General features: G+C 40.5%; 1 protein-coding gene and 1 long non-coding RNA gene across 3 annotated transcripts in view; one reads left to right on the forward strand and one right to left on the reverse strand.

Annotated features, from left to right (window-relative positions):
* The window catches only part of SLC16A1 (solute carrier family 16 member 1), a 180013-nt gene extending 168023 nt beyond the window's left edge, over positions 1-11990 (forward strand). The window contains exons 3-5 of one of the 2 annotated variants that reach the window (XM_049880050.1): positions 1039-1182; positions 7588-8454; positions 11039-11990. In XM_049880050.1, coding sequence (XP_049736007.1) covers positions 1039-1182; positions 7588-8454; positions 11039-11304 — 1277 coding nt within the window. In that variant the 3' untranslated portion in view covers positions 11305-11990. Of the gene's footprint in view, positions 1-1038; positions 1183-7587; positions 8541-11038 lie in introns of those variants that run through there. The other variant, XM_049880052.1, reaches the window with a different exon arrangement.
* LOC126073412 (uncharacterized) overlaps positions 1-19298 on the reverse strand; it is a 312807-nt gene that overhangs the window by 270354 nt on the left and 23155 nt on the right. The window lies entirely within an intron of this gene.

Consider the following 19298-nt stretch of genomic DNA (forward strand, 5'->3'; position numbering starts at 1 on the left):
AAGCAAATGAATATTCTTTAGTAAGTGCTTCGTAGATCTTGATGCTTTCATCAATGAGGTATTTGAAATGTTAGTTCTTGAAACTATATAATCAGAGTCACATTTTTTATTCCCTTTAAAAATAAAATCTACATAGCAATTGTGTGCTCTGTTTGGTGAGCTATAATATTATAAAGCAGGTGCCTTTACAAAAGAACTTTTTAAAAAAAATTTGTTCTTAGTCTGTTGCTGATATATAGAAAGGCAATTGATTTTTGTATCTTAATTGTATTTCCTGTAACCGGGCTAAAGTCTTGTTATTTACAGTGGTTTACTGGTAGATTCTTTCAGGTTTTTTAGATAGATGAACATACCTTCTGCAACTACTGATAGTTTGGTTTCTTCCTTTCCAATCCTTACACCTTTTTTTTTTTCCTGTTTTACTGCGCTGGCTCGGACCTCCAGTGTAATGTTGAAGAAAAGTGGTGATGGTAGGCATTCTTGTCTTGTAGTTTTGTTATTGTTTTATATGAAAAAACACCCACTCACACATATTTTAGCTAGTGTGTAAATATGCTCTAAGGTTTGATCAGATTTGTTCATACTTTCATCACATCCACATGTCTTTGCTCTAGATGCCTGGCTAAAAAGTTAGACACAGAGCAAACTTGCTACATATCTGTTGATAATATCCTAGATATATGAAGGCTTCTGTAATCACTTATAATGAGGCTATTTACACCATGTTCTAACTTAACAAGAAGTAGACTAAAATCCCTTATACTTCAGTTAAAATCTATCCAACATGTTCTAGGTATATAGAAGATGCACAATCAATGTTTTTGTTTTGTTTTGTTTTTTCCCATTACACAAACCTATGACTCTGAAATAATGATAGAAAGCCTTACCACTGCCTTCTATTTTATCTGTTTATTTTGGCAGGGGGAGGTTCTGTCTTGGTACCCTTTTATGTCAGTTAATGCTTTGTGTGAGGGGGTGGGCTTCTTTTGTATATCACTATTACTTTTTTATATTACTAAATGGTTTGTTCTCTCCTAGGTCCTATCAGCAGTATCCTGGTGAATAAATATGGCAGTCGTCCAATCATGATTGCTGGTGGCTGCTTGTCAGGCTGTGGCTTGATTGCAGCTTCTTTCTGTAACAGCGTACAGGAACTGTACTTGTGTATTGGATTCATTGGAGGTGAGTGGCTACTGATGTATTTTCAAGCATTATTATTATTATTAGCACTCATCTGCCAGTTCTTTTGAGGAATGAAATTTCTTCTTTAGAAAAATTTCTGGGTTGTTATTTTAAGAGCTGTAGATATATTAATTTAAGAGTAACAGAAAAGCACGTCTTTAAAGAAAGTTCTGGTGCTTTTTGTTGATTGAATGAACTAATTGAAGAGTTTTTCTTTCCTCCCTTCCTCTCATCCACCCTACCTCCCTACTTCCCTTCCTTCCTTCCTTTCTTTTTGTCTTAAGAAAAATAGTAGTGATAAGCAAAGGGGTGTGGCAAGTTGTTGAAAGGATGGTCATCTGCTGTTCCCATCATTACCCCTTCCATCCAAGCAGATATTGGCTCATATTGGAGTGGGAGAGATGTCAGATAGAAAGCAAGAATTTTCTGGTAGAGAAGTCAGATACATTTTCAAGGGGGTAAAGAGCACACATTAAAACCAACCCAGGCGCTGTCAAGTCAGTTCTGACTCATCGCAATGATGAGAGCCCCCTTTTTTAATAGCCAAATAAGAAAATGAAACTGCTAATGAGTATGAAGAATATAGATCCTTTCATAGGAAACTCTGCTGGTGTAGTGGTTAAGTGCTACAGCTGCTAACCAAAAGGTTGGCGGTTCAAATCCACCAGGCGCTCCTTGGAAACTCTATGGGGCAGTTCTACTCTGTCCTATAGGGTCACTGTGAGTCGGAATCGACTTGACGGCAGTGGGTTTGGTTTTTGGTTTCTAGCTCTACAATTCAGAGAAAACCATTAGTAACATTTTGATGTTATATCCACTCATATGTTTTTCTATGCACACACATAATTTTTTAGAACAAAAGGGGGTTAGGTTATGTATAATGTTTGCAACTAGTTTTTTTTTACTTAGTAATACATCCTCTACACATAATTGCCCATCTCAATAAATAGACTTAAGCGGCTATTATTTTTCCACTGTATGGACGTACCATAATTTCTTTCACTAGTCTGTAGTTAATGTACATTTAGGTTATTTACCTTTTTCACTATTAATAAACAATATTTGTATAATAGTGGTTAACTATACATCTTCAAAAATGATTATTTCCTGAGAATAAATGTATACAAGTGGAATTCCCATTCCTTCCCATTGCCACCGAGTCAATTCTGACTCATAGCGACCCTACAGGACAGAGTAGACTGCCCCATATAGTTTCCAAGGAGCGACTGGTACCTTTGAACTGCTGACCTTTTAGTTAGCAGTCATAGCTCTTAACCACTGTGCCACCAGGGCCTCTAAAGTGGAAATACTGGGGGAAAATGTTTTTGATACAGTTGACCAAATTACTTTTCAGAAAGGATATAATACTTTACAGTCTCATCTGTAGGATATGAGGTAATGACAATAAAAAAATATACTTTCACTACATTTTTTACTTTTAATATTTTAACCCATCCGTAATATTTGAACATAGAAAGAATATATGTTGTACCCACATGGTTATTCAGCTTGTTCATTATTTCATTTAATTCATTAAGCAAATATTTACTGAGTCCTCAGTATATACCAGGCACTATTGCATGGAGGTAGAGGCAAGATTCCCGCTCTTTAGTAGAGGGAAACCAAACCAAAACCTGTTGCCATCAAGTAGATTGTCACTCATAGTGACCCTGTAAGACAGCTGCCTCATAGGGTTTCCAAGGAGCAGCTGGTGAATTTGAACTGCGCAAATAATAAATAGACCAACAAAAATGAATTAAAAAAAAAATCAGATAGTAATAAACACTATCCAAATAATTAAAACAGAGCTTTTTTTTTTTTATATATATATAATTTTTATTGTGCTTTAAGTGAAAGTTTACATTCAAGTCAGCCTCTCACACAAAAACTTATATACACCTTAAAACAGAGCATTTTGATGGAGGGTTGGATAGTCCCTAAAGGAATGGCCTCTCTGAGGCAGTGACTTTGTGTTGAGGTCTGAATGACAACAAGGAGCCAGATTTATAAACACCTAGGCAAACAGCTAGTTAAAGTCCCAAAGGCAGTAACAAGATTAGCACATGTGAGACTGGACAAGATGAGGGCAGGGAGGTAGGTGGGTGAGGGCCAAATCATGGGACTTCCAAAACCAGAGTGAAAAGCTGTGGATGAGCAGTCGTTCACCACCACCACCACCAGTAGCCCTCAAGCCAACTCCAACTCGTGCAACCCCATGTGTGTCAGAGTAGAACTGTGCTCCCTAGGGTTGGTTCTCAGTGGCTGGTTTTTTGGAAATAAATTATCAGGCTTTTCTTCTGAGGTACCTCTGGGTGGATTCAAACCACCAACCAGTGTGTTTTAACTGTTTGCACCACACAGGTATTCGGAATTGAAATCAGGGAGTGTCCTAATCTGGTTTACTTAGTTGGAGAGCAAGAATGGGAGACCACTTAGAACGTTACTTCCGAGGATAGCCCCATTGATTAGAAAATCCATTTATTCCCTATTAATTTAAATGTATGTTTTAGTTCTGTTCCTGGAGTTTCTGTCCACTTTCATAGATCAGTTTGTTCTTGTGTAAGTGCCTCATTGTTCTAAGTACTGTAGCTGTTTAACACATTTATGTATCTGTTAAGGTTGGTCCTACCAGTTATTTATCCTTTTATATGCATTCATTTTCCAGGTATTTTAAAGTCATTTTCCTCATTTGAAAACTAAAATACATTGACATTCTTATAGGCATTGCTTTGAATTAATGGATTTACTTAGTGTTGACATCTCAACAGTGTTGTATTTTATTATTCAAAAATACTGTCTGTCTGTCTTGCTTTCTGAATTTATAAGATTATTCTCTCGTTTTTAATTCCCTGTTCCTCAGAAGATGTAAAATTATGAAACTACATAGATCCTACATTTATTATTGTTTTTGTTGCTCGAGTATAAGGGGCTGTAAATCTGGTATTGCTGAATAAAGACACCTTTTTTTTTCTATATATAATTTTTATTGTGCTTTAAGTGAAAGTTTACAAATCAAGTCAGCCTCTCACACAAAAACCCATATACACCTTGCTACACACTCCCAATTACTCTCCCCCTAGTGAGACAGCCCGCTCTCTCCCTCCACTCTCTCTTTATGTGTCCAGTTTGCCAGCGTCTAACCCCCTCCACCCTCTCATCTCCCCTCCAGGCAGGAGATGCCAACATAGTCTCAAGTGTCCACCTGATCCAAGAAGCTCACTCCTCACCAGCATCCCTCTCCAACCCATTGTCCAGTCCAATCCATGTCTGAAGAGTTGGCTTCGGGAATGGTTCCTGTCCTGGGCCAACAGGAGGTCTGGGGGCCATGACCACCAAGGTCCTTCTAGTCTCAGTCAGACCATTAAGCCTGGTCTTATGAGAATTTGGGGTCTGTATCTCACTGCTCTCCTGCTCCCTCAGGGGTTCTCTGTTGTGTTCCCTGTCAGGGCAGTCATTGGTTGTAGCCGGGCACCATCTAGTTCTTCTGGTCTCAGGCTGATGTAGTCTCTGGTTCATGTGGCTCTTTCTGCCTCTTGGGGTCGTAATTGCCTTGTGTCCTTGGTGTTCTTCGTTCTCCTTTGATCCAGGTGGGTTGAGACCAATTGATGTATCTTAGATGGCTGCTTGCTGGCGTTTAATACCCCAGACGCCACTCTTTAAAGTGGGATGCAGAATGTTTTCTTAATAGATTTTATTATGCCAATTGACTTAGATGTCCCCTGAAACCATGGTCCCCCAGACCCCTGCCCCTGCTACGCTGGCCTTCAAAGCATTCAGTTTATTCAGGAAACTTCTTTGCTTTTGCTTCAGTCCAATTGTGCTGACCTCCCCTGTATTATGTGCTGTCTTTCCCTTCACCCAAAGTAGTTCTTATCTACTATCTAATTAGTGAATAACCCTTTCCCACCCTCCCTCCCTCCCCCCTCTCGTAACCACAAAAGAATGTTTTCTTCTCAGTTTAAACTGTTTCTCAAGTTCTTATAATAGTGGTCTTATACAATATTTGTCCTTTTGCAACTGACTAATTTCACCCAGCATAATGCCTTCCAGGTTCCTCCATATTATGAAATGTTTCACAGATTCTTCCCTGTTCTTTTTCGATGTGTAGTATTCCATTGTGTGAATATACCATAACTTATTTATCCATTCATCCACTGGTGGGCACCTTGGTTGCTTCCATGTTTTTGCTATTGTAAACAGTGCTGCAGTAAACATGGGTGTGCATATATCTGTTCGTGTAAAGGCTCTTATTTCTCTAGGATATATTCCAAGGAGTGGGATTGCTTGATCTTATGGTAGTTCTATTTCTAACTTTTTAAGGAAGCGCCAAATTGATTTCCAAAGTGGTTGTACTATTTGACATTCCCACCAGCAGTGTAGAAGTGTTCCAGTCTCTCCACAGCCTCTCCAACATTTATTATTTTGTGTTTTTTGGATTAATGCCAGCCTTGTTGGAGTGAGATGAAATCTCATTGTAGTTTTGATCTGCATTTCTCTAATGGCTAATGATCGTGACCATTTCCTCATATATCTGTTAGCTTCCTGAATGTCTTCTTTAGTGAAGTGCCTATTCATATCTTTTGCCCATTTTTTAATTGGGTTATTTGTCTTTTTGCATTTGAGCTTTTGCAGTATCATGTAGATTTTAGAGATCAGACGCTGATCAGAAATGTCATAGCTAAAAACTTTTTCCCAGTCTGTAGGTAGTCTTTTTACTCTTTTGGTGAAGTCTTTGGATGAGCATAAGTGTTTGATTTTTGGGAGCTCCCAGTTACCTAGTTTTTCTTCTACATTCTTTATAATGTTTTGTATACTGTTTATGCCATGTATTAGGGCTCCTAACGTTGTCCCTATTTTTTCTTCCGTGATCTTTATCGTTTTAGATTTGATATTTAGGTCTTTGATCCATTTTGAGTTAGTTTTTGTGCATGGAGTGAGGTATGGGTCTTGTTTCATTTTTTTGCACATGGATATCCAGTTATGCCAGCACCATTTGTTAAAAAGACTGTCTTTTCCCCATTTAACTGTTCTGGGGCCTTTGTCAAATATCAACTGCTCATATGTGGATGGATTTATGTCTGGATTCTCAATTGTGTTCCATTGGTCCATGTATCTGTTGTTGTACCAGTAGCAGGCTGTTTTGACTATTGTGGTGGTATAATAGGTTCTAAAATCAGGTAAAGTAAAGCCTCCTACTTTGTTCTTCTTTTTCAGTAATGCCTTATTTATCCGGGGCCTCTTTCCCTTCCATATGAAATTGGTGATTTGTTTTTCTATCTCATTGAAGAGTGTCGTTGGAATTTGGATTGGAATTGCATTAAATGTATAGATTGCTTTTGGTAGAATAGACATTTTTATAATCTTAAGTCTTCGTATCCATGAGCAAGGTATGTTCTTCCACTTACGTAAGTCTCTTTTGGTTTCTTGCAGAAGTGTACTGTAGTTTTCTTTGTATAAGTCTTTTACATCTCTGGTAAGATTTATTCCTAAGTATTTTATCTTCTTGGGGGCTACTGTAAATGGCATTGATTGGCAATTTCCTCTTCGATGTTCTTTTTATTGGTGTAGAGGAATCCAACTGATTTTTATATGTTTATCTTGTATCCCGATACTCTGCTGAGCTATTAGTTTCAGTAGTTTTCTGGAGGATTCCTTAGGGTTTTCTGTGTCATCTGCAAATAGAGATACTTTTACTTCTTCCTTGCCAATCTGGATGCCCTTTCTTTCTTTATCTAGCCTAATTGCTCTGGCTAGGACTTCCAGCACAATGTTGAGTAAGAGTGGTGATAAAGGGCATCCTTGTCTGGTTCCCAATCTCAGTGGGAATGTTTTCAGGCTCTCTCCATTTAGGGTGATGTTGGCTGTTGGCTTTGTATAAATGCCCTTTATTATGTTGAGAAATTTTCCTTCTTTGAGAGTTTTTATCATGAATGGGTGTTGAGCTTTGTCAAATGTCTTTTCTGCATCAATTGATAAAAATCATGTGATTCTTGTCTTTTGTTTTATTTATGTGGCGGATTACATTAATTGTTTTTCTAATGTTGGACCATCCCTCCATACCTGGTATGAATCCCACTTGGTCATGGTGAATTTTTTTTTTGCTATGTTGTTGAATTCTATTGGCTAGAATTTTGTTGAGGATTTTTGCAACTACATTCATGAGGGATATAGGTCTATAATTTTCTTTTCTTATGGTGTCATAAAGACACTTTTTGTCCAAGTGCACTTATGTGATAGTATTCCATTTAATGATCTACTGTTTATAATGGCTTCTCAGATCATGATGATTTTGTCAACTTGCCGTTCAGTTTGAGTAGTTAATTAATAACAAATAGACTTCTGATATTAACCACAGTATTTTTTTAATTTTGTTTTTTATTTTTATTTTTTTTCTCTCCTCCCCAGGCCTTGGACTTGCCTTCAACTTGAATCCAGCTCTGACCATGATTGGCAAGTATTTCTACAAGAGACGACCATTGGCAAATGGGCTTGCCATGGCAGGCAGCCCTGTACTCCTTGCTACCCTGGCCCCCCTCAGTCAAGCTCTCTTTGATATCTTTGGCCTTAGAGGAAGCTTCCTAATTCTTGGGGGCTTCTTATTAAACTGCTGTGTAGCTGGATCCCTGATGAGACCAATAGGACCCAAGCCAACCAATGCAGAGAAAGATAAGTCTAAAGAATCCCTTCAGGAAGCTGGAAAATGTGATCCAAAAGAAGGTGTAGGTGATGCAAATACAGACCCGAATGGCAGAAACCCCAAAGAGGAGAAACTCTCAGTCTTCCAAACAATTAATAAATTTCTGGACTTATCCCTATTCACTCATAGAGGTTTTGTATTGTACCTCTCTGGTAATTTGCTGATGTGTTTTGCACTGGCTACACCTTTAGTCTTTCTTACTAATTATGCTAAGACTTGGCATTTCAGTAGTGAAAATGCTGCCTTCCTTCTTTCCATTATGTCTTTTGTTGATATTATAGCCAGGCCTTTCATGGGATTTATAGCCAACACAAAGTGGGTAAGACCTCATATTCAGTATTTCTTTGCAGCTTCTATTATTGCAAATGGAACGTGTCATGTGTTAGCACCTTTAGCCACCAGCTATATTGGGTTCTGTATCTATGCGGGATCCCTTGGATTTGTATTTGGGTGGTATAGCTCAGTATTGTTTGAAACACTGATGGACCTCGTTGGACCCCAGAGGTTCTCCAGCGCTGTGGGATTGATGACCATTGTGGAATGCTGCCCCATCCTCCTGGGGCCACCACTTTTAGGTATAGTGTGTGCCCCTACCTCTCTGCTTCTGTTTTCATATAATAGGTGTACAGGATTGGGAAGGTGGTAGAAAGCAGAGATTAGTAAGCTGCTTGATGGCAGAGCAAGTCTCTTGCTTCTGTACCCTCGGTGCTGGCACAGTGCTTGGTACAGCATAACAGCTCACATACTTACACAATTGGATTCAGCTGAACCATCAAGTGAAAGGGGAATCAAATATTGTTACAAAATTCAGTTTTCTTTAAAACAATTTTTTTCTCTTCATAAAACTACCATGCTTATTGTAGAAAAATGTGTAATATACACGTTTAAAGTACTGGTGGTGATTTCATCTTAATCACAGAGTTTATCTCAGCAGTAACATTTAAAATAATAACAACAGCAACAATGTGAGGGCTCACAGGGTACCAGGGACTGTCCTAATTATTTTATATATCCTGTCATATTGCACAAGTTTATGAGTAGGACTGTTATTATTTCCACCTTGTAAATAAAGAAATAGAAGCTTCTAAAAAAATGAAATCACTTGCCCAAGATCCCACAGCTAGTAAGTGACCATAAACTTGATGGATTATTCCTTAAGAACATCACATTCTTTACACTTTAAAATTATTATTTAATACAAAATACAATGATTTGGCCTTCCTCTAGATGTGACTGGATGCTTTGGAGATTATGCATCAGAAAGTAAGGAGGATACATAAATGATGATCTTCTATTGACTTTTTGAAACATTCCCTCCCTTCTTTTCTCCTCCCCACACCCAGTGATTTGCCAGGTTTTATCATTTTTACCTCCGAAATCTCTCTCTAATCTACCCATTTCTCTCTATCACAAGAAGAAGGAAAATGTGATGCTCCATCCTCCTATCTGGGCTGCTCCAGTAGCTTCCTAACTGATTTGCCCCTATCCAGTCTAGGTGGCCTTCAGTCTTTCTACTCTACAGCCAGAAAGGTCTTTGCAAGTGCAAATATGATATCCCACCTGATTAGAACTCTCTGGTTGCCTCCCCTTGCTCTTAGGATGAGGATCAGTTTCTCTTATGTGGCCAGCAAGGCCTGCATGGCCTGGCCCTACCTGCCTCTCCAGCCTCGTTTCCTGCTCCTCACCTTTGGCCCTCTCTGTCCTAGCAGCCCTGCTGTTCTTCCATTCTCCCTCGCACAGCACACCTCACCACGCTTCTTCCTACCATTGCATCTGTGCCCAGGCTGTCCGCTACCTGGTCCTCTTCCCTTCCTTTTTACCTCGTTAATGTCTCTCCCCCTTCGGGTCTTAGCCTAGTTGACACTTTAGGGGAAACCTTACTGACCCCACTTACTAGTCACAGCCCCTATTTCTGCTTTAAAAATACCCTTTGTAGCACTTGTCACAGTTAGAGTTTTGGACTTGATGTGATTTTTTGATTACCATCTTTCTTCTCCATTGGCCTGTGAGCTTCATAAAGGCAGGGCTATTATCTTCTCTTTGTTCATACCTAAATCCTCAGGGCCTGGCACAGACAGTGCCTGGCATACGATAGGGATCAAATACTTTTGGACGAGTAGTGCGTGACTGAAACCATGTGGATTCACATTCGAATTGGCCATGTTAAGTCCTTTACAGGTATAGAGTAGTATTTTCCAAAGTATGTCTCTTAGGAAACTATTTCTGTGAAATGTTAAATTTGCTTTAACAAAAATTACATGTCCAAGTAAGTTTAAGAAGTGCTAAGTTGAATGGATTTCTTTACTACAGGACTTCTCGAGGCCTTTAATATGCTAATGGGCATTAAAAGAAATATGATATGCAGTTTCTCAAATGGATTTGACTTGACATATGTTAGAGAAGAGTCCTGTCACATAATGGTTAAGAGTGCAGGCTCCAGAGTCAGACTTCCTGGCTTGACTCACTTACCAGGTCTGTGCCTCAGTTCCTGCATCTGCAAGATGGGGATAATGATAATAGAACTTACTTTTCAAAGTTTATTTTTTCAGCATGAGACAAGTGTTCAAAGGAGTATTCTCTGGGAAACATCAATGTCGGGAAAGAGCCTTCATTTGGGTGTGCAAAAACTTGAGTTATAAATAGCTGTGTGACCTTGAGCAACCTTCCTCAACCCTGTCCTTTATAAAATGAGAGAACTGAACTAGATGACCCCTAAGTCTTTTCCAACTCTAATATGCCACAGTTCAATTACTAAGTTTCTAAAAAATTAAAAAACATACAGAGTCATCCTCAATCAGTCTGACATTGTAAAGAGGTGATCCTTTTTAGCACTTCATTTTTGCCTAATTTTTCATTTGGGAGACTCTGTAAAGACTGATGGGTCCTTGTTGTTAGGTACCACTGAGTCAATTTTGGGCTTGTAGAGACCCCATGTGACAGAGTAAACTGCCCCATAGAGTTTTTTAGGCTGTAATATTTACGGGAGCAGATGGCCAGGTCTTTCTCCCAGAGTGGTGCCACCAGAGCTTCTTGATGGGTTCTTAGGAGACTGGAATTACTCCCCCGTTTCTGAGTGAATCTTTAGGCTTTATTTGGGAAAGTGTACCTAGTTTTTTGAACCCACACTACGATTTCTTTTTTTTTTTTGATTGACTTTAGGTCGCCTCAATGACGTGTATGGAGACTACAAATACACATACCGGGCATGCGGCATAATCCTCATTTTCTCAGGTGTCTATCTCTTCATTAGCATGGGCATCAATTATCGACTAGTGGCGAAAGAACGGAAAGCAAAGCAGAAGCAGAAAAACAAAGGTAAAGAGAAGGAACCAAAAGAAATTACTAAAGCAGCAGAATCTCCAGAACAGAAAGGTGAAGTAGGAGGACCCCGAGAGAAGGAGTCGTCAGTCAGTCTGAAACCATGAACGAACAGGAGCCTGTGACCGGAGATACCTGAAATAATCCTACTGACGCATGTTCTACTGGTGGCGCTTAATAGAAACAGTGGACATTTGTGTGAAAATCCTACCAGGTGGTGGTTGATGGAATTTTTATTTCACTCCTTAACAGCAGTTTAAAAGAAATATGTCACATCCTTTGGGGGTGGGGGATTACAAAAGATGAGAGAAGGAAGTAGCTCTTATTTGAAGCCAGATTTATTGTGAATAATTTACATACAGTAACCCCCAAAAAACCCCACTGCCATCGACATACAGTAGAACTCGCTTTTTTAAGTGTAGAGTTCAGTGAGTTTTGACCAAAATCAAATAACTACCTCCCCAGTACAGAACATCTCCAACAGCCAGAGTACGTACTTCCCTCCTGCCCGAGCAGTCGGTCCCCTTCCTTTAGCCACAGATCTGACTTCTGTCTCCTGTAGTTTGCCTTTTCCAGAATGAAATAGATGGCATTACACAGCATGTAGCCTTTTCGTCTGACTTCTTTCACCTAGCAAAATGTTTTATGATTCATCCACATTGTCATATTTATCAATAGTCCATTCCTTTGTATTGCTGGGTAGGATTCCCATTGTATCCCGTTGTATGGACTTACCAAAATTTGTGTATCCATTGATGGACATTTGTGTTGTTTCTTTTTGACTATTTCAATAATGCTGCTGTAAACATTCATCTGCAAGGTTTTGTATGAATGTATGTTTTCATTTCTCTTGGGTAAATGCTAGGAGTGGGTGGGATTGCTGAGTCATATGGCAAGCTTATGTTTATAAGAAGCTGCCAAATAGTTTTCTAAGTGGCTGTACCATTTGTAGTCCCACCAGCAATGCATGAAGACCTCCAGTTGCTTTGCATCCTAATCAGTATTGTCAGTGTTTTTAACTTTACCATTCTAGAAGGTCTGTAGTTTGCCGTTTTAATTTGTATTCCCGATGACTAGTGATGTTGACCATCTTTTCATATGCTTATTTGTCATCTACATATTTTTAGTAAAGCTTTTTTTTTTTAGTCCTGATGTTTAACAGTATCTTGATGATATTAAGTGCCTTGAGTTTTGGTCTTCAGAACTCTTTATGAGCTTTTTCCTGCTATCTGACAGTGAAATGGATATATTTTAAAATCCTTAAAAATGTGAAAGTGTATTTAAACAGATGATTGTAAAATCTAATAGCATGGAAAGATCATGATGTCAGAAGCATGGTACAATGTTAAATGAAAAAAGTAGAATGCAAAGTAGTTAGATCAGTGTGTATAATACACTCTCAGGGAAAAATGGGGAAGGAAATAGACAAAAAACTCCAGCCATAATTGTGTTAGATGGTGTTTTTTTCCTCTGTATTCCAGTTTTTCTTATCATGACTGTTACCTTTTTACTAAAAAAACATTTAATGTAGCACATTCTAAGAGTTTACAGAGTGAAAATGAATAGATTTAAAAGAGAAACTAACAAGAGAAACTCGGCTTCTAAGAAAATAAAGCTAATAATGACCATGAGCAGGTATTTGTTTCTGCTTCTTTAAGAGCTGCACTCTGGTGAAAGGGAGGTGAGCATGAAATGAAACTTAGGAGCACGGTGGCCCAAGTCATGAGTTCGCTGGTGCTGGAACGATGCTGTGGGGTATGGCAAGTCCACCGGCTGCCCCCTTCCTGGAGACAGTGCTCTTGGTGACAGCATTCCTGTGGTCACCCTGTGATCATCACTCAGCAGCAAGTCAATGTTTAACTCAGGAAGCCAGGACGTTCAGCACTTACCAGTAGTCACAGAGCTGCGGTTGTTCTAGAATATCACCTTATGAGATCAGACCCAGAAAAAAAAATACGCTGATGTCACAAAAAGATAGTGTGATGTTGGCCAAAGGAGCAAGTCTACCTTTCCACACATTGATTCAACAGATATTACTGACGCCTACCCGGTGCCATTTCTAAGCACTGTTCTAGGCACTGGGGAATCAGCAAGGAGCAAAACAACTACGTTCCATGGATCTTACAGTCTTGTAGGAAAAGACAATGTACGTATGTGCTAAAGAAAACAGATGTTTTCTGAATGCAGTAATAGATACAGGATTAACTTTCATTCATTCATCCAGTTTGTGTGTGTGTGTGTGTGTGTATGCGCGTGCATCTTCTATGTGGGCAACTGTTTGCTGGGTAGGAGGGATATAAAAACCAAACCCAAACCCTGTGCCGTCAAGTTGATTCTGACTCATAGCAACCATATAGAACAGAGGAAAACTGGCCCAATAGGACTTCCAAGGTGTGGCAAGTGGATTCAGGCTGCCAACCTTTTGGTTAGCAGCCAAGCTCTGAACCACTGTGCCACCAGGGCTCCAGGAGGGATATAAAAACCAAAACTCTTGCTGTCATGAAGTTCCTAGCACCTGAAGTAAGGAGCCCTGGTAGTGCAATGCTTAAAGCCCTCTCAGCTGCTAATTGAAAGGTCGGCAGTTCTAACCCACCAGTGGCTTGAAAAGACCTGGCAATCTGCTCCCATAAAGATCACAGCCTAGGAAGCCCTACGGGATAGTTCTACTCGGTCCTATAGGGTCGCTATGAGTTGGAATTGACAGCACGTAAGAATAGCACCTGTGGAAAGGTAAATACAAATCAAAAAGAAAAACGTAATTTTTAACAGAGGTATATGAAAGAGGAGGCAGGCAGATGAAGGAGAAAAACTTAAAGGTTCATCATGGCATTAGTTATGTCAGCCTCTCAGTTGCCCGTTTTGAAAAGGAGAAAACATGCTGGGGAGTACTGGGGTCACATATCCCCCCCTTTGAAACTTGGGTGACTATATATACCTATTCCAAGTTTCAACCTATTCCTTATAGATCAGTGTTTCAGGTGACAGGATTAGGCCTTCTGCCTGTGACAGGTTTGAGCCATCCATTGGACAGCTTGACTCGAGACAGAGAATGCCATCTCACATATAAGCATAAATTTGAGACAGCGACAGATTAGCAGGCCTTTAACAACCAATCTAATTCTGCTAATGAATAAGGTTTGTGGCCAGGTAAAATCTGGCAGCCAAGCAGTTAGTCAAAAATCAAATCTTTCATGAATCTTGTAACAGGCCCCCCAGTTGTATCAGAATATGATAACTCTGTGTGTTTAAAAATGGTGAAATTTCTCAATATCTCTAGGAGAGTACAAACCCCGATGAGACAGGGCTTGAGGGCTGAGCTGGCATGCAACCCTCTGTCTAGACAGAAATCAGTAATGTTTAACACTTCTGTAGCAATATAGATCTAAAAATTTCATCTTTTGTACATGAGGAAATGCTCACGATCATTAGCCATTAGAGAAATGCAAATCAAAACTATAATGATATACCATCTCATTCCAACAAGGCTGGCATTACTCCAAAAACACAAAATAATAAATGTTGGAGAGGCTGTGGAGAGATTGGAACACTTAATACATTGCTGGTGGGAATGTAAGATGGTACAAGCACTTTGGAAATCGATTTGGCGCTTCCTTAAAAAGCTAGAAATAGAACTACCATAAGATCAAGCAGTCCCACTCCTTGGAATATATCCTAGAGAAATAAGAGCCTTTACACAAACAGATACATGCACACCCATGTTCATTGCAGCATTGTTTATAATAGCAAAAAGATAGAAGCAACCAAGGTGCCCATCAACGGATGAATGGATAAATAAATTAGAGTATATTCACACAATGGAATATTACACATTGATAAAGAACAATGATGAATCTGTGAAACATTTCATAACGTGGAGGAATCTGGAAGGCATTATGCTGAGTGAAATTAGTCAGTTGCAAAAGGACAAATATTGTGTCTAAGACCACTATTATAAGAACTCAAGAAATAGTTTAAACAGAGAAGAGAATATTCTTTGATAGTTACGAATGGGGGGAGGGAGAGGGTTTTCACTAATTAGGTAGTAGATAAGAACTATTTTAGGTGAAGGGAAAGACAAGACACAATACAGGAGAGGCCAGCGCAACTGGACTAAATCAAAAGCAAAGAAGTTTCCTGAATAAACTGAACACTTGGAAGGCCAGCGTAGCAGGGGCAGGGGTTTGGGGACCATGATTTGGGGGGACATCTAAGTCAATTGGCATAATAAAATCTATTAAGACAACATTCTGCATCCCACTTTGGAGAGTGGTGTCTAGGGTCTTAAATACTAGCAAGCAGCCCTCTAAGATGCATCAATTGTTCTCAACCCACCTGGAGCAAAGAAGAATAAAGAACACCAAAGACGCAAGGTAATTATGAGTCCAAGAGGCAGAAAGGGCCACATAAAACAGAGACTACATCAGCCCAAGACCAGAAGAACTAGATGGTGCCTAGCTACAACCGATGACTGCCCTGACAGGGACCACAACAGAGAACTCCTGAGGGAGCAGGAGAGCAGTGGGATGCAGACCTCAAATTCTCATAAAAAGACCAGACTTAATGGTCTGACTAAGACTTAGAAGGACCCCGGAGTTCATGGTCCCCAGACCTTCTGTTAGCCCAAGGCAGGAACCATTCCCAAAACCAGCTCTTAAGACAGGGATTGGACTGGACAATGGGATAGAAAATGATACTGGGGAAGAATGAGCTTCTTGGACTAAGTAGACACATGAGACTATGTTGGCATCTCCTGTCTAAAGGGGAGATGAGAGGATAGAGTGGGCCAGAACGTGGCCGAATGGACACAAAAAAAGAGTGGAGAGAAGGAGTGTGCTGTCTCATTAGGGGGAGAGCAGTTAGCAGTATATAGCAAGGTGTTTATAAATTTTTGTATGAGAGTCCAACTTGATTTGTAAACTTCCACTTAAAGCACAAGAAAAGTTAAAGAAAAAAATTTTTCATCTTTTAACAAGGGGTCGGAGGATGTTTATCTCAGGGACAAAGATTCCCTCAGCAAAAGTCTCTCTGGCCCCTAATAGTAATCCCATCTAAGTTAATAAAAACATTTTTAATTTTTAACCCTAAAAAGTCTTAACTTCAGGCCATCCATGGGTTGGGCTTTCCGCTCCTTGACGCTTTAGACTGGGCAGGGCTTGATGCAGGAATGATGGGCCTACGGTTTGACTCCTGCAAGCTTCACTATGGTTTCAGTGCTGAGTGGTACAGGGAAGGGTCCAGACCACTTAGGATGTAACCGGAGGTCGTTCTACTTTTGGAGGAGCACCTGGTCAGAGCTATCTTGAGAGAGAACTTTTGCCCGATGTAACTGGAAAAGAATTTTGCTTAGAGAAAGCAAATATTTAGACATCATTACATTAGGGGGCTGGGTGGAGGATTGCAGGGAGAGTCGGTTGAGATAATATGGTCTCTCACAAAGTACCTCAAAAGGACTGATTTTTAATTTTCCCTGGGGTGCAATATGGACTCGGAGGAGGGCCAGTGCCAAAACATCCCTCTAGGGCAATTTACTAAGATGACGTTTTATGGTCTGATTCACTCTTTCACCCTTTCTGCTACATTGAGGTCTCTATGTTGTGCGGTTTCTACTTTATTTTTAAAGCAGTTGAAACCTGTTGTACCTCTCTCTAGCTTTCTCAGTCTGGCAGGGAAAAGTCTCTATCCATCCTGAAAAAGAATCTACACACACCAGTAAATATTTCGTCTGATGTTTAGTTTTGAACACTTTACAAAAGTTAAATTGGTTTTCTAAAAGCTGGGTTTAACATAATGTTAGCCGACTGGAGGTGAGCCACAAATGTCCTTTTTATTCCAATATTACAGTCACTGAGTGAGGGACACACTCGTTAGTATCACGTTCCAAAGTAAATTTATTAGCCACCTTTATGATAATGTTAGCTGTGGCAACTGCTCAGAGGCAGGCGGGCCAGCCTTTTGATACGGCATCCAGATTTTTTAGAGAAATAGCCGACAGGGTGTCTCCATGGTCTTAACAATTGGGTTAATATACCAACAGCTACTCTTGTTCTTTCATCTATATAATTCAAGGGGGTTTGGATAATCTGGCAGCCCCAGGGCTGGGCTTTACTCAACTGGGACTTTAAATCACATTGAGGAGTCCATTTGAAAGATCTCTCTCTGCCCCCTGAGTAGCTTGATGGAGAGGTTAGCTTGTAACTTTTTTTTTAAAGACACTGAGTCTAAAAGTTTTAAGACAGTCACAGTGTTTATATAGAGCCTTTCTCAGACTTGTTCCCCATCAGGAGGTCCACATATTCCAGGACCACTGCTCAGCTGAAGGGAGGTAATTGCTCTAGATCTTGGGCCAGCACTGTTCTAAAAATAGGGGGGAAGTTCTTAAAACCTTGAGGTAGCACAGTCTAACACAGCTGTTTCTTTTGTCGCCTTCCCATTGGAAAGCAACAATTAGCTGGCTCTCAGCAGCCAGCAGGATACAAAAGAAAGCGTCTTTTAAATCGAAAACAGTAAAATGAGTGCTGGAAGGTGGAAGGGCCAACAGTAGGGCATATGGATTGGTACTACTGGATATAAGGTCTGCACAGCTTTGTTAACAGCCCACAAATCTTAAACAAAACAGTACTCACTAGTCGATGCCGTCTTCACTGGGAGAGCAGAAGTGTTGAATGGGGATTCGCACTCACACAAGAGTCCTCGCTCTAGGTATCGAGTCATCAGTCCCTACAGCCCCAGGAGAGCCTCAATTCTCAGGGGACTTTGTTTAATCTGAGGAGGCATGACGTTGGGTAAGAGCTCCACAGCCACAGGGAGCAGTGCTAGCTCCTCCTGGCCAGCCACTGGCCCAAACCCACGGGGCCACGGCATCAACCACTCTTTGAACCGTGGGTAAGACAGACGGTCTCTGGGGATAGCACTGGTTGGATGAGTGTGAGAGCTGTTGCACTTTCCAGGTGTTTGCTGGCAGTACTGTCAGAAAACAACCCCCAAAAACCCAGAGACAGGCTTTTTTTCATCAAGAGATTTCAGCATGCATTTTACTTAGGCAACCTCATCACAAAAAGGGGGACCGAGCATTTGGGCATGTAGAGAAACTGGCAGGATAGCTTAGTTTCTCTTATTTCACAGTCTATTGGCTGCAAAAAGGATCTAAAAAACCCACTGCCATGGAGTTAATTCCGACTCATGCAGACCCTATAGGACAGAGTAGAACTGCCCCATAAAGTTTCCAAGGAGCACCTGGTGGATTCAAACTGCCGACCTCTTGGTTAGCAGCTGCAGCACTTAACCACTACACCAAAGGGATCTAAACCCAGTGCCATCGAGTCCATTCTAGTCACCTCTTTTTCAGTCACCCTGACACCTGGAGTACTGCTGGTAGAGGCAGTCCCTTTAGGCTTCTGGGTGAGTACCGAGAAGTCTGCTCCCGTATCAACCAAAAAGGCTACTGGCTGTCTTCCTGCTCTTTCATAATTCTTTGAAAAATCTTCTCCCCCAATTCAGTCTTGCCTGGCCCCCTTCCATTCTTTCTTTTGGGGCACTTGTTTTTCCAGTGTCCTTCTTCTTTGCAAAACGCACATTGAATTTTTGTTTTAGTCAGGGCCCGTCTTCTTCCAGATGATCCTGTTACAGAGGCCAGTAGATTGATCTGTTTCTTCATGTCCTGGTCTTTTTCTTTTTCTCAGCCTCTTTTACCTGATCTCTGTTGGTAAAGGCTTTAAATGTTTTCGGACACCAGGAATGGATTATGGACTCACATTACCTTCCACAGCAGGGACTGGCCCTTCCTGGAGAGGGTAAATCCCTCCTGGGAGAACTGGGCCGAATTGTACCCCACTGCTGGTATGGGGTGGGGAGACCATATCTGTCCCACCTCCTGCACCCCCCCACCCCCCTCCCATTCTCATCTTCTGATACCACCTGGAAGGGGTCAGGAATGGGGTTTTTCTAGGTGGGGGAATGAGAACATCCTCAGGTTCTTCATCTCTTATCTCGTCATCATCATTTGCCTGCACAAGAGGGGCTAAAACAGAGGCTTTATCCTTTTTTCATGTCGTAAAGCCATAAAACATTTCCTATGCAGCTTTTCATCTCACTTCTTAGTTCA

This window comes from Elephas maximus, chromosome 3 (genome assembly GCF_024166365.1).
Source record: "Elephas maximus indicus isolate mEleMax1 chromosome 3, mEleMax1 primary haplotype, whole genome shotgun sequence".
Taxonomy (NCBI): domain Eukaryota; kingdom Metazoa; phylum Chordata; class Mammalia; order Proboscidea; family Elephantidae; genus Elephas; species Elephas maximus.